The 13,368-nt window shown below is 44.9% G+C and overlaps 1 protein-coding gene across 1 annotated transcript in view; it reads right to left on the bottom strand.

The window, feature by feature from the left end:
• The window catches only part of NRG2 (neuregulin 2), a 371,803-nt gene that overhangs the window by 67,341 nt on the left and 291,094 nt on the right, over positions 1–13,368 (bottom strand). The window contains 1 exon segment of the mRNA XM_059733428.1: positions 3,448–3,568. Within this exon segment, the coding sequence (XP_059589411.1) occupies positions 3,448–3,568 (121 nt within the window).

Raw genomic sequence — 13,368 nt, 5'->3', positions numbered from 1 at the left:
CTGTCATTTATATTAATTATCCCCCATTTTCCAAAGGCAAGTAAAGTATTTTGAGTTGAGCTATAAGAAATGTGATGCATATTTACAAATTTAACTGTCACAGCCATTACTTGATAGCTAATTGTTGCCTTCAAGTCTCCAGAGACTGCAAATGACACTGGTGAATTCTAGAACTTGCTGAACTCAACCCTTAAACAGTGTTAAAAACACTACTGCTAGATGAAGAAGATTCAATGTCCAGTTTCCTAGAGCCAAGGTTCCCACTGGCACAGGGTTTTCGGTGAATAGTGCTATTTCAGACCATAGAATGACTTTGTTCTGATGAGCGCTTTGCTTCTCCCCAGTCCTCCCCCTCCCCTTCCCCCACTCCCCCCACCCTTTCAATTCTAACATATTTTTAGCAGTCAGTATTTTGGGACGCATCAGAAATAGAAATCATTACACCATCTGAAAGTAAGGAATTGCAGCTTTCAAATGATATAAAATATGCATGTCTATTTCTAGTAGTTCATAAGGCTCTGGCTGTTAAAAGCATGACTGAATTCAAGTTAGAACTTCCCTCTTGGTGAGACGTTAATCACCATGTCCTGATTTGAAGGTGCACTCCTTCAGCCCAACTGGGCACAGTACTAGAGTGGTTAAGGCATCTTGCTCATGCACCAGAGTGCTGAGTTCTAGTTTTACTACAGTCACCTGCTAAAGGACAACCCCAGTTAACTTTGAACTCTTGTATTTTATTGGCCCAGAAATTAATATGCCTTAGGCAAACTGAACCTGTATGAAAAATGTAGGGTTCCCAGTACATCCTGATAGTCTCCCCTCACCTTCCATTTTGGAAACAGGAAATAGTGATCTGATTTTACTCCCCTCCAACACCCAGACCCCAAGCTTGGGGGCCTGGTACAACTGTACCCCCACTCCCCACCTCTCATGGGCCCTGTCTAAGCTCTGGTAGACCTCTGACCTTTCATGCCAAGGTTAGGACTACTGTGGTAAGCCCAGTTCAAATGCTTGTAAAATTTCCTCAATATTGCTCCTATGCCTGTGACTGAAAGGGAGTGAGACAATCAGACTTCTTTCAAAAAGACTTTCCAGGATGCCCAACCAGAAACCACTAAGGTCCAACACAGCAATGTGCCAGGAGCATGAAGGTCACACCTCATACACTCTAGGTACCTACTATGTACAGAATGATTGTATACTTCTCTCACAGCTGTGGGTGGATACTGGACCAGATCCACAGCTGATGTGAACTGGTATAGCTTTATAGAATTCAAGAAAACTGCAATGATTTACATCAGCTGAGGATCTGGCCCCTCAAATGTAAGAACACCTGAAGCAGGGTACTTATAAGTGCCAACATGTATTTTACTCTCTGTTTAAATAGAAACAGACCTGATACGTGAAGCTCAGGTATGGATCCAAAATTACTGAACATGGGAGATCTAGTTTTTTGGCCTAGCTAATTCACAAAGGTAGGCCAGATCCCCAGCATTTGGACCCAGACACAGATCTGACCCTCTAGCAAAATCTGAGGGGTTCATGCTAGAGCTCTCTAACATTGGGAAATGATGGGAGCTGTTATTGTAGTGCCCTTCCAAGTCTAATGCAGAGGAGGATTTTGTGCTCTTGCAAGGCATTTTTATAGCTTTTTTGCATTTCCTGCAATGGGAGCTGAAAGAACATGGAATGACCTGGGACTGGTAATATGTGGTGCTGTGCCTCAACATGTCCAGCTGAAAAGTCAGTGGGAGCAGCATATCTTCATGACTTTAAAAACTGAACCCATGATGTATAAGGACTACAGCTCTTCCACGTACACGGAAATGTATGTGTGCTAGAAAAGTGTTAAGGAAAACAAAACATGTTTTCTTTACGTATTTGCCTACGTTCAAAGCAGAGATGGGCAAACCTAACCGAACTGGGAAGAGCCATTCAGAAAAGCTTACAAAAGTCCAGCTGCTTCTCTAAGCTATCCAAACCTGCACAGAAAAGCATAGTGCTCATCAGAACAAGTTTCCACATAACTCCTTTACAAGTGGGGCAGAAATATGGGGGAAACAGGAGATTTGGCTGAATTTCAGCTCTTTGTTTAAGATCCCTGTCAAAACAAAGGAGTGCCAAAGCATACCAGTTATGGAGGAAATAAACACACAAGACTTAACCAAACTTTTTTTGACCTTCCAAAATTGTTTGTACTTCAAGTTCAAGTATATACTTTAAGCCAAAATTGTTGGTCCCTCCCTAATTAAAACATATATAGATAATTGAAATCTATATTGAGTATTACTACTATGAAGCAGGGAATGGATCAAAAGCCATGGTGCATGCCTGCACCACAACCTTTGTGCTTCTGAGGACACCCACACTCAACCACATACCCTCCCCACCTGGTCTCACTTGTACTGGCCAACCTTGGGAATGTGGCAGAGAAGCCACTCCAGGGGCACCTCCAGCATATTTGAGAGCAGCTGCACAAGTGACCCCAGAGTGCCTTCACCACAGCATTTCTGGATGTGATGCAGAGCATGTGTATCTGCCAGCTCCCTCAGCAGCACAAAGGCTGAAGTGGAGACATGCCAAAGGAGGCTGAAGTCTTTTATAGCATTTTTCCATACAGCTGATATACCACACGTAGTGGGAAAGTAAGTCTCCTACTCATTGCCAGGGCAATGTTCCTCGCTTCCTATGAGGGTAAGGATGACTGAGTCTCCATGGCCTCTTTGCTGAGACTGTAAAGCATCTAGATATAGAGATTTCTGTCACTGGCCTTTGGTTGTACCCTCACTCACATTCCACATTGGATACCAATGTAAAGCTAAAACATGCTTAGCTATGTTTGAAGCAGTGATCAAGAGGTGAAAGGTTAGAATATCCCATTACATATCCCCTAAACCATGCACTGTGCATTTTTATTCAATACCTTAACATTTATCTCGCCTCTTTCTTCAGGTTCTAATAAGAAAAAGGAACACAACACACACAATGCCCAATTTCCACTTACAGACTGCCCTTAAACCTCTTTTCAAAGAAAATTTGGTGCAGCATTAAAGTTCTGTCTTGTCATGCAACGCACATGTTCCTTGAGCTAGTTGGGTTGATAGTGAGGAGGCCACTATGAGAGGAAGAGAGGCAGGAAGGCTGTCAATCACTCAACAGGACCCCCCCACCTCATCTCATAAAGAGGACATACTGACAGGCTCCAAGAAAAGTCTAGGCATTTTTCGCTGGGAAGATGCTGCCTGTGATGTGGAGCCTTGACCTGAGTTGGGAGAAGGAAACTAAAAATGCAACGGTTCCAAAATACACTTTCCTGCTAAATCTGCTCAGTTCAACCACTAACTACCAAGGAACCTTCAGAGAGATGTCATTTCTGCAACTGACAGAAAGATCTCTTCTGCCATCCCAGGTTACTTCTGCATTGAAACAAGGACTACGCTCACTTACTTGCAAGACAGCTGATTAATCCCCTCGATGTAGTAGCACACCCCACCATTGACACAATAGGACTTGGCGGTTTCATTGCATTTTCTGGCATGCCCAGACCAGGATGAGAGTGTGGTGGTTACTGTAGGGAAATAAAAAAAAAGATATATTGTTACTTTCTTTGCCCTAAATTCTTCTTTCTGAGATGGTATTTGTTTGCCAAAGTTAAAGCCCCTAGAGCCACAATTCTCAACCTGTGCCTTTAGACATATAACCCTGATTTCCAGGGGCCCGCATATGGCTCTCAGAGTCCAGGAGTTTGACTGAACTCTTCATGTGTTGACCACAGCACTGCCCTTTTGCAGAGTGTGGAGGTCTCAGCAAGTTTTCCCCCCAGCAGCCAGGAACTGGCATTAGGTGGAAGTCACCTTCTTATTCCTTCTTGGCATCAGGGCAGGGTAGATGAGAGGGAAAAATACATGTTTCTGCACACATACACACAATCTCTGCAGCAGTAGCCAGAAAGCAAGCTAGCAAGAAAGATAGAGAAAGAGAAAATGTGTAGCTGAAACAAAGGCCTGCCCAGGGGTAACCATGACACCCCTGGTGGCTATTCAGCCCTTGCTTTACCCTGATCTTCCCCTTTGGTTCACCTGCCACACCTTGATGTCCTTGTACCATTAAGGAAAGGGAGGCTGCCCCAGGGATTCCTGAGCAATCTCTCATCTGCTCCTGTCCTACTCCTGGGTCTGAGTCTGTTCTGGCTCTGGCCTTGAGCCCTCCTTAACTCTCATCTCCACACTATTCCCAAGTACATAGTCCTCCCTGGGCACCAGGCCTCTCTGGTCCCCTGCCAGGCACTGGACCCACTCTGCTCTCCTTTCCCACTCTACTCAGCATTGGTGAGGCCGCAGCTGGAGTACTGCATCCAGTTCTGGGCACCACACTTCACAAAGGATGTAGAGAAGCTTGAGTGAGTCCAGAGAAGAGCCACACATATGATTAGAGGCCTGAAGAGCAAGCCATATGAGGAAAAGATGACAGATACGGGACTGTTCAGCCTGGAAAAGAGAAGACTTTGGGGTCATTTGGTGGCAGCTTACAAAAATATCGGGAGAGGGTCAGCAGCTAGGTGAACAACTATTTACCAAAGCGCCCCAGGGGAAAACCAGGAGCAATGGTCGCAAACTCCTAGAAGAAGGTTTCAGACTGGATATAAGGAAAAACATCTTCACGGCTGTGTGACCAGACTCTGGAATAGCTCCCAGTGGGGGTAGTGCAGGCACCTACCCTGGAGATCTTCAATAGGAGACTGGATGCATGCCTTGCTGTGGTTATTTGACCCCAACAGTCTTCCCTGCCCAGAGCAGGGGGGCTGGACCCAATGATCTCATGAGGTCTCTTCCAGCCCTAAACTTCTGTGAATCTGTGTGCTCCCATCTCTGTTCTACTCTTGGGTACCTGGACCCATGCTGGTCCTTTCTTCCCCTTTCACACAGGCTCTCGCCCTGTTTGTGGGCCTCTGGCCCTCTCTGTCCTGTTCCCAGGCTCCAGCCCTGCTCCTGGGCCCCTGGCCCTTTCTGCCCAGTTCCTGGACTCCAGTCCTGCTCTCAGGTCTGTTCGGACCTCCTTCTCCTCTTAGTCCCTCCCAAACCTACAGATGTAACTGCAGGCTATAATCTCCTAGGCTAGGGACAGAAATTACACATAAACCAGTATAAGTAATTGGAAACCAGTTCAAATCTGTAACACAACAGAAGTTTAGTGCGCATAAAAAACTTTCAAAATGGCTGAAACCCTGGATGGATGTAGTATCAGACTTAACTGATTTAGGTTAAATCGTTTTATTGAACTTCTGTCCCAGATCCCCTCCAGATTCAAGTTAACTCCCAGAATGCTTTGCATCTACCCATAAACCCTCCCTTGCAGGGTTGGTGGGCTAATCTTGGCCCAAGCTGCCTACTCCAGCTGAGCAAGGAAGCATGCTTTAGCACCTGCCTCCTTCTGGCCTGGGTTATTGCAGGCATATGGCTGCATTTCTGGAATCAAACGTGAATGTCTTTTCACTTGCTTATTCGTTCAATCTATGCAGTTTAGACTAATCTGCAAAGATTGAATTGATTCAGCCTGGGCTTTTTGACCATCTGTACTTAGCCCTAGATGCTGTTCAAGAGCTGTGGCCATCCTGCTCAGGAGATGTTCTCTCAACAGCCTCTAGGTCCCAACTGCCTATCCAGCTCAGAAAATGGGTTGTATACGACCTAAGCCCAGCCCCATTCTGGTTCATGTGGCTGTTGATTGCCTCCTGTCTCATCTGCAGCCTGTCTACTCTTGAAGTAGCAGGAGCACCAAGCTTCCAGCTACAGTTGCATGAAGTTGCAAAATGTCACAGGGTAAGTATAGTATGAGGCTGATGCCCTGTTTGCTTTGTGATATTGGATTATGGTCCAATCACACTATAATATGACATTTAATATTATGATAACATTGTGATCATTTAAAGAATCTCTGTGATTTCAAAGCAGTCCTCCATGGCTAAGCCTAAAGACCTCTGGCTGTTCCCAGAACAGATGCAGCACAAGCAGTAGCATTCCAGACTTCTCACAAGCTGGGTGCATCTACATGTACATATTAATGTGCAGCAATAAACACTGCCATATACCATGCCAGAGTTTATTGCTCCCAGGCACCGCATTTACACATGTGCCCAGGACCGCAGCATGTTGAGCCAGGTCAGACTAGCCACTACTGGCAGAGGGCTTGGACACTCAGTCTGCCAGCCTGGGGCTGCTCCAACACAGCTCAATGTGCTGTGGAGGGGCTGGCTGGGGCACAAGGGTGCTCCAGTGTGGGGCTAGCTGGCAGGTAGTCCCCACCCTGAAGCACTCTCATGCCCCACCCAGCCCTGTCTGCATCTACACATGTATTGCTTGCATGAAAAAACTCCACAGCAGGTTATTACTTTTAGAAGTACTAAACTGCTGCAGAGTTTATTAGTTTTCCGAAGCCTAAAAGGGCTGCACATGTAGGGTGATCAGGAGAGGTCCTGGATGATTACAAAAAGGCAAACAGTGCCCATATTTAAGAAAAAGAAGATGGAGGGAATGACAGATCAGTCAGCCTCACCTCAGTCCCTGAAAAAACCATGGACCAGGTCCCGAAGGAATCCATTTCTAAGCACTTGGAGGAGAAAAGGGTAATTAGGAACAGGGACCATGGATTCACCAGGGGCAAGTCATGCTTGACCAACCCAATTGCCTTCTATAATGAGGTGACTGGCTCTCTGGATGTGGGGAGACTTGTGGATGTGGTGTGCCTTGATTTTAGCAAGGCTTTTGATACAGTTTCCCACAACATTCTCGCAGGCAACCTAAGGAAGTATGAACTGGATAAATGGACTGTAAGGTCGATAGAAAACTGGCTGGAGTATTGGGCTTAGAGAGTAGTAATCAATGGCTCAATGTCTAGTTGGGAGACAGTATCAAGTGGAGTGCCCCAGGGGTCAATTCTGGGGCGAGTTTTGTTTAATGTCTTCATCAATGACCTGGAGGATGGCATAGAGTATACCCTCAGCAAGTTTGCAGATGACACAAACCTGAGGTGAGCAGTAGATATGCTAGAAAGGTAGGGCTAGGATTCAGAATGACAAAGACAAATTAAAGGATTGGGCAAAAAGGAATCTCATGAGGTTCAACAAGGACAAGTGCAAAGTCCTGCACTTAGGATGGAACAATCCCATGCACCAGTACAGCCTGGGGACTGAGTGGCTAAGCAGTAGTGTTACCTCTCAGTTCTGCGTTCTTGAGGAATCCTGGCACAGTACACAGCCTCTCTGACTCACAAAGGTCTCACCCCCTTCCCACCTCTGCCTGAACAAGAACTGATTAGAGGAAGGACTTACAAAAGACAATGAAGATACAGTGGAGACACATCTAAAGCTCTCCAGACGAGGATGATAAGAGTAAAGCAACTCCCCTGGTCTCTTTTGCATCAGAGATGTAACTGGATAACAACTCATTTAAATGGGAGATGGAACATGCGTGCATCTTCATTAGCATTCAGGATGGAGAACAGAGATTCCAAGGCAAGGACCACACTGAACTCTGGGACCAGAGAAGCAGGGGAGCACTGCATGATGCGAGATCCCTACTCCAAATGCTAATCAACCCACGTCTACACACCCAGCTCAGCATTTATCAGACCAATTCTAGTCATGACTCCTTTACTGGTACCTAAAACACTGAATCTGCCTGTCTGTATTGTGAGCTCCCTCAAAGTAATGCCACCCATAGCCAGGAGTGATTAGTCCCTATTATCCAGCATCTGAGCTATTGTTTAACCATAAACAAACCTAGTGTTCTCCCTTGAGCCACTGTTAGTTCTCTACAAAAACCCTTACCCAAGCTCAAGTTTCTGTCCTGGTGCTTGGATCCAAAAACTGCACCAGTTCCACTCCTTTTATGCCTGGAATCCCTCCACTAAACATGCTGAGGGCTCTGCCTGTCTGCAAGCTCCAAGAAACACCTGGAAACTTCAACTGGTTCAAGGTTCACTGAGCAGTGAGATCCCAACTCTCTCTTTCCCTCTCTCTCTGACTACAGGAACCTGACTTTTATGCTCTTGCTCCAGGCACAGCTTTCTAAACCTGACTTTTCCTAATCAAACTTGAGCTAGACTTCCCCAAATACCTAATTGAAATGATGTAATATTGTAACTGTTTTATTTCTCTCTTGTATGGGTATTACTACTGGTATCATCATAAGTTCATATCCCTGGCAATAAATAACTTTTATGGTCAAGCTGGTTGCTATACTTTCTCTCTGAACCTCACCTACTCTTGCTTCCCCTCGACCTCCCCATTTGCTCTGCAGCAACGCTTCTTTTATCTAAGCCAAAGATCCCTGTATTGCCCAAAACCACAGTGGGGTCTGCTCATCAAGGGAGTTACTAGTAGGACCATTGTGACAAGAGATTGTGATGTGCTGAGTTTTGAGGTGCATGAGGGTATCAGCTGAAAGTTATGATTGAACCCACCCTGCTCAGACATATTCTGTTAGCATGTGTGTATGTCTGTCTAACTGCATGTATTATTGTCCTGCTAAAATAAGGGATGAACTGAGTTTAAGGTACATGAGGGTGTCGGCCTGTCAATGCTGAATAATCTGGCCTGTCTCTCGTGTGTCCTGTTAACCTGTGTGTGTGTATGTGTGTATATGTGCAACATAGCTCCATTGGGGGTCAGGACTTGCAGAAGGCAGAGATACAGCTCCATATAGAAAAACAAGTAACACAAGCAGAACATTGATAGATTTGCAGAGACTCCAGAAATATACCCCTAATAAATGAGCACACCCAGAAGTGACAGGCAAATCTGGTAACAGTAGCTCTGAGGAAAAGGACCTGGAGGTTACAGTGAACAATAAGCTGAATATTAGCCAGCAATGTACCCTTCCTGCCAAGAAGGCTAAGGCATCCTGGGCTACACTGGTAGGGGCCTTTCCAGTAAGTAAAGGGAAGTAATTATTCCCCTCTATTCAGCACTGGTGAGGCCACATTTGGAGTACTGTGTTCAGCTGTAGGCCCCTTACTACAGAAAGGATGCAGACAAATTGGAGAGTCCAGTGGAAGGTGACAAAAATGGTGAGGGGGCTGGGGGACATGACTTATGAGGAAAGACTGAGGGAACTGGGCTTATTTAGTCTAGAGAAGAGGAGACAGAGAGGTGACTTAATAGCAGCCTTCAACTACCTGAACCGGGATTTGAAAGAGGATGGAGCTAGACTGTTCTCAGTGGTGGCAGATGACAGAACAAGGAGCAATGGTCTCAAGTTGCAGCAAGGGAAGTTTAGGTTAGATATTAGGAAGTATTTTGTCACTAGGAGGGTAGTAACACACTGGAACACGCTACCCAGAGAGGTGGTGGAAGCTCCATCCTTGGAGGTTTTCAAAACCTGGCTAGGCAAAGCTTTGGGTGGGATGATCTATTTGGGAATGGTCCTGCTTTGAGCAGGGGGTTGGACTAGATGACCTCCTGATGTCCCCTCCAACCCTAACTTTCTACGATTCTATGGAGATGCTAAGACGTTTACTGTGGAGCTAATTAGGCAACTGCACAGTAAACATGTAGATGTACCCATTGACTTCTAAATGTATCTTGACTCTGCCCTAAAGGGCTGTATTTATTGATTTAAGGGTAATTCAACATTCATGGGCTTTCCAGTCCTTGGCTTCTCTAATGAGACTACCAAAAGCTGCTAATTGTATTGATAATCCTTGTTTAGTTGATAAAATGTTATAGGACTTTTCATGAAATTTGAGCTAGGTCCCTAGCTCATTTCAAACCTGACCCCGAATTAGCCTTCAGATGGCAACTACTTCTTGAGCTTCCTCTGTACCAGTGAGCTAATGGTCAAGGGCCATACTTCTGTTCCTCGGCTTCAGCCCCAATGGACTGGAAGTGAGTTAGTACAACAAATCTATCCATACAGCGAACTCCCAGCTATGGGCAAAGTCTATCATTGTGGTGATCCCATAGTGTGAATATAATAATTACTCAAAAATGTGTAGCACATGAACAGCATAAAAGGAGTATAGCTATGTGGGGGAGGATGGAACGATTACCTCAAACTGATATTTTCTTGGAAGCCCCCCTAACGCCCCTGCCCCCTTGCAGTAGTACAGCATCCCTCCCTGGGCATGCATCTTCCACCAAAATACTGTCTCCTCACAGAGGGGAGGGGTAGCTCAATGTTTTGCCTCTCCTTTATAGAAATGAGCTATGCCTTTGCAATCTGAAGGTTTTATTGTGTACCTCTTACTTCTGTGAGGAGCCCCATTGGTAGATGTGACTGTACGTGGAGAGAGAGAGACAGAGAGAAAGAGAGAGAGAGAGAGTGTGCGCGCACATGTGTGCATGCTCACTTATTTAGTCAGACTTATACATACCACTCCAGCAGTTACCTGTGCATGCTTCTAGGCAGAACTTAGTTGACTGTTTACTTTCTCAATAACAGAAAAAGCAATGGTGCAGTTTTCAACATCTATTACCGTATTTGACAGTGCATGAGCTGAGTTTTGAAGCCACATTTTTAACTCTTAAAGTCAGCCTTGACTTATATGCTGTCCCCTGCAAGCGGCACTGCCTAGACCCCCTGAGAGCTCCTGGGGAGCTCAGGCAGCACATGGTCTGTTGGCAGCCCGGCCGGTCACCCCTGGGGGGCATTGCCACTGCGGAGGAAAGGATCAAGCCCTACTCCCCAGCAGCTCAGGGGCTGCTCGCCCTGCCAGCAGCTTGCCCCCCAGCCCTGGGGCAGGCAGGGAGTCTCTGCAACAGGAAGGATTGGACCCTTTACCGCTTCTGCTTTAAAGCAGGCTCCTCTAGCCAATTTAGGGGTGGAACACAGAAGCTTGGTAACAGCACGCAGTGGGCGCATCTACATGTGTACTTCAATGTGCAGCAGAGTATTTTACTGTGCATTAAAGCACTGAGTAAAAAAAGTGTTAATATGCTAATATGCAGTACAATAGGCTACTGCACATTAAGTCACTAAAAAAGCATGTGCTTTCACTACTGTGCATTTGGGCAGCCTAATGTGCATTTATTTAGTACCTCATATTGGAGAAAATGAAGAGTAGAGCCAATACTGTAACTAGGGGTGGGTGGGAGGAGCATCCACCTTAGACACCAAGTTAGGAGGGACAATGGGACTGCCCCCCACCCCATGGACTCTGTACCAGCAGAAGCATCCCCATGGCTTACTCATGCTGGGAACTCCAAAGACTCCTCAGCTGCTGCTTTAAGAGCAACAGCTGGGGTGGACAAAGCACACAGTGGCAACAGAAGCACTTCAGCCAGGGACTGTTTAGAAATTCCCAGCATTGGTAAGACTCCTGCATCCCCTCCCTGGCTCCCACTGGTGGAACCATGCCCCCTCCCCACTGCTCCTGGAACCTGTGCATGCCCCACTCTCCCACAGGGTTTGCTCAGGGTTTGCCCAATTCTGCTCATTTCACCTCTGAGTGGAGCACTTGAATGAAAACACAGAATAATTTTAAGGGAGACAGAATATGTGAAAATACTACCCTCTCTTTTATATCCCATACAGGAAAGGTCTCCTATGGCAGCATAGCACCCTCCAGCCCAATGAAGGGGCATTGCTTTCATATGCAGAAAGAGTAATGCTACTGTATCACCAGGCTGTCCTTTAGGTTTTCCTCCAAGGTCTCTCCTTTAATTATCATTCAGTCCATGAGATATGGCAAGATCATGAACTGGTCCAGCTACTTGAGCGAAGTATTAAATCCCACAATCTTTACTCAGTTTTGAAAAAGAAGCATGAAATTAAAATCTACCCTAGTAGCACAGACTGTGGTCTACTACATGTGCTGGGGCAAGATTCATTAGGATCTGAAACCAGCAAGCCTGCTACTTTGCCTTAGGTCTTGTGAAAAGCAGTGTGGGCAAGGCCTAGAAGCCATCTAGGATTCAGTGTTTCAGGCTTCTCTTTGGAGTGAGCCTCTGGCCAGCTGATCTCACTAAGACAAGGGCAATCACATAGTGTAGAGCTGTAGATAGACCAGTGGGAAGCTGAGAACACAGAAATGGACCTAGCTCGGCAGAAGATTAGCAAATATTATTTGTAGATATTCTTTTCTGTCTGCTGTTTAAATGTTTTTGAAGACTGGACTACCAGCACATAAAGCCAGAATGGGAAAAACCATTCTGGTTATTACAAAAAAAAAAAAAAAAAAGCAAGCAAGTTAATGAACATGGTAGAACTCAAAATGTCTTGTTTAAAACTGAAATTAATGCATTCAGGTCAGGTCACGGCCTTCAGTAAGAACCAATAGCACAAACTGAAAGACACGTTAAAAGCGAACGAGTTCAGTCAAAACAAGGACTTTTTTCCTGCACCACAGAGTAATTTGTCAATTATTAGAAAGCTACTCCATGGCACTATTTTTGGTTAAGTCAGATATCATAAATCATACAGGGAGAGTACATGTCCTAGAGTCAATTTCCCATAGTAAACAAAGAGGGTGAGGTAAGGGGAAATGGAAGTAAGAGAGAGTAAAAAGGCTTTACCATAGAAAGTACACACAGCCTTCTATCTATAAAGGCTTATAGACAAGAGATGAGACAAAAGAATAACAGAAACTCTTAGTAATGTGATACCTGGAATGGGGTATAACGATGACACTATCTTTGGAATCCATGGGCTTTCAATCTGTTTTTAAAAATGTATTGCTCTTTTAACAGCCCAAAACAGAAATAAAATAATTTTTTCACAGGTGGGTCGATACTGCATTTTTGCACTGCAGGAACATGATTATTTGGCAGAACTGAAAAAAATGCATCACTAATCAGTTTTTCTACCTGTGTTGTCTTAATTTTTTTATCACGTTTTAAGCCTTTGAATGCTTCTCAGTTAAACTGATAAACATGAAACATAACTCAGTGGCAGCTGAAATGCAACCATTTCTGGAGTGAAACGAACAGCTATGCTAAACAACAGATCATTAAGTTGGCCATGTGAAGAGCAGCTTGGTGAACTGCAGCTGCAGGGGGAATTTCAGCTGCTAGGATGCTACCAAGCTAACTGAGAAATAAGATTTCTACCTCATTCAGACCTGACAGGATAATTCATAGATACCATAGCCTAGTTAATCCACATGTATTTGTAACTCCTGCTACCTAAGTCTACTATAGAAGTTGTTATAAAAAAAATAGGTAAAGGACACCTTATGCTGTACTATTAAAGCCAACAGAAGTTTTGCCCCAAATGTCTATTAGAGCAGTAATAAGTCCCAAATCCATAAATTGGTGTATTTTCAGTTGTTTAATGTCTTTCCATTACATTATTTTCATTTTTACCTATATTTTGAAAGCTTTGCAGATAAATCTGGCAATGCAGAAATGAATTTCCAAAGCCATTCTACTGT

The sequence above is a fragment of the Alligator mississippiensis genome, chromosome 9 (genome assembly GCF_030867095.1).
Source record: "Alligator mississippiensis isolate rAllMis1 chromosome 9, rAllMis1, whole genome shotgun sequence".
Classification (NCBI taxonomy): domain Eukaryota; kingdom Metazoa; phylum Chordata; order Crocodylia; family Alligatoridae; genus Alligator; species Alligator mississippiensis.
The sequence above is the reverse complement of the archived record's forward strand: the minus strand, read 5'-3'. Positions and strand labels throughout refer to the sequence as shown.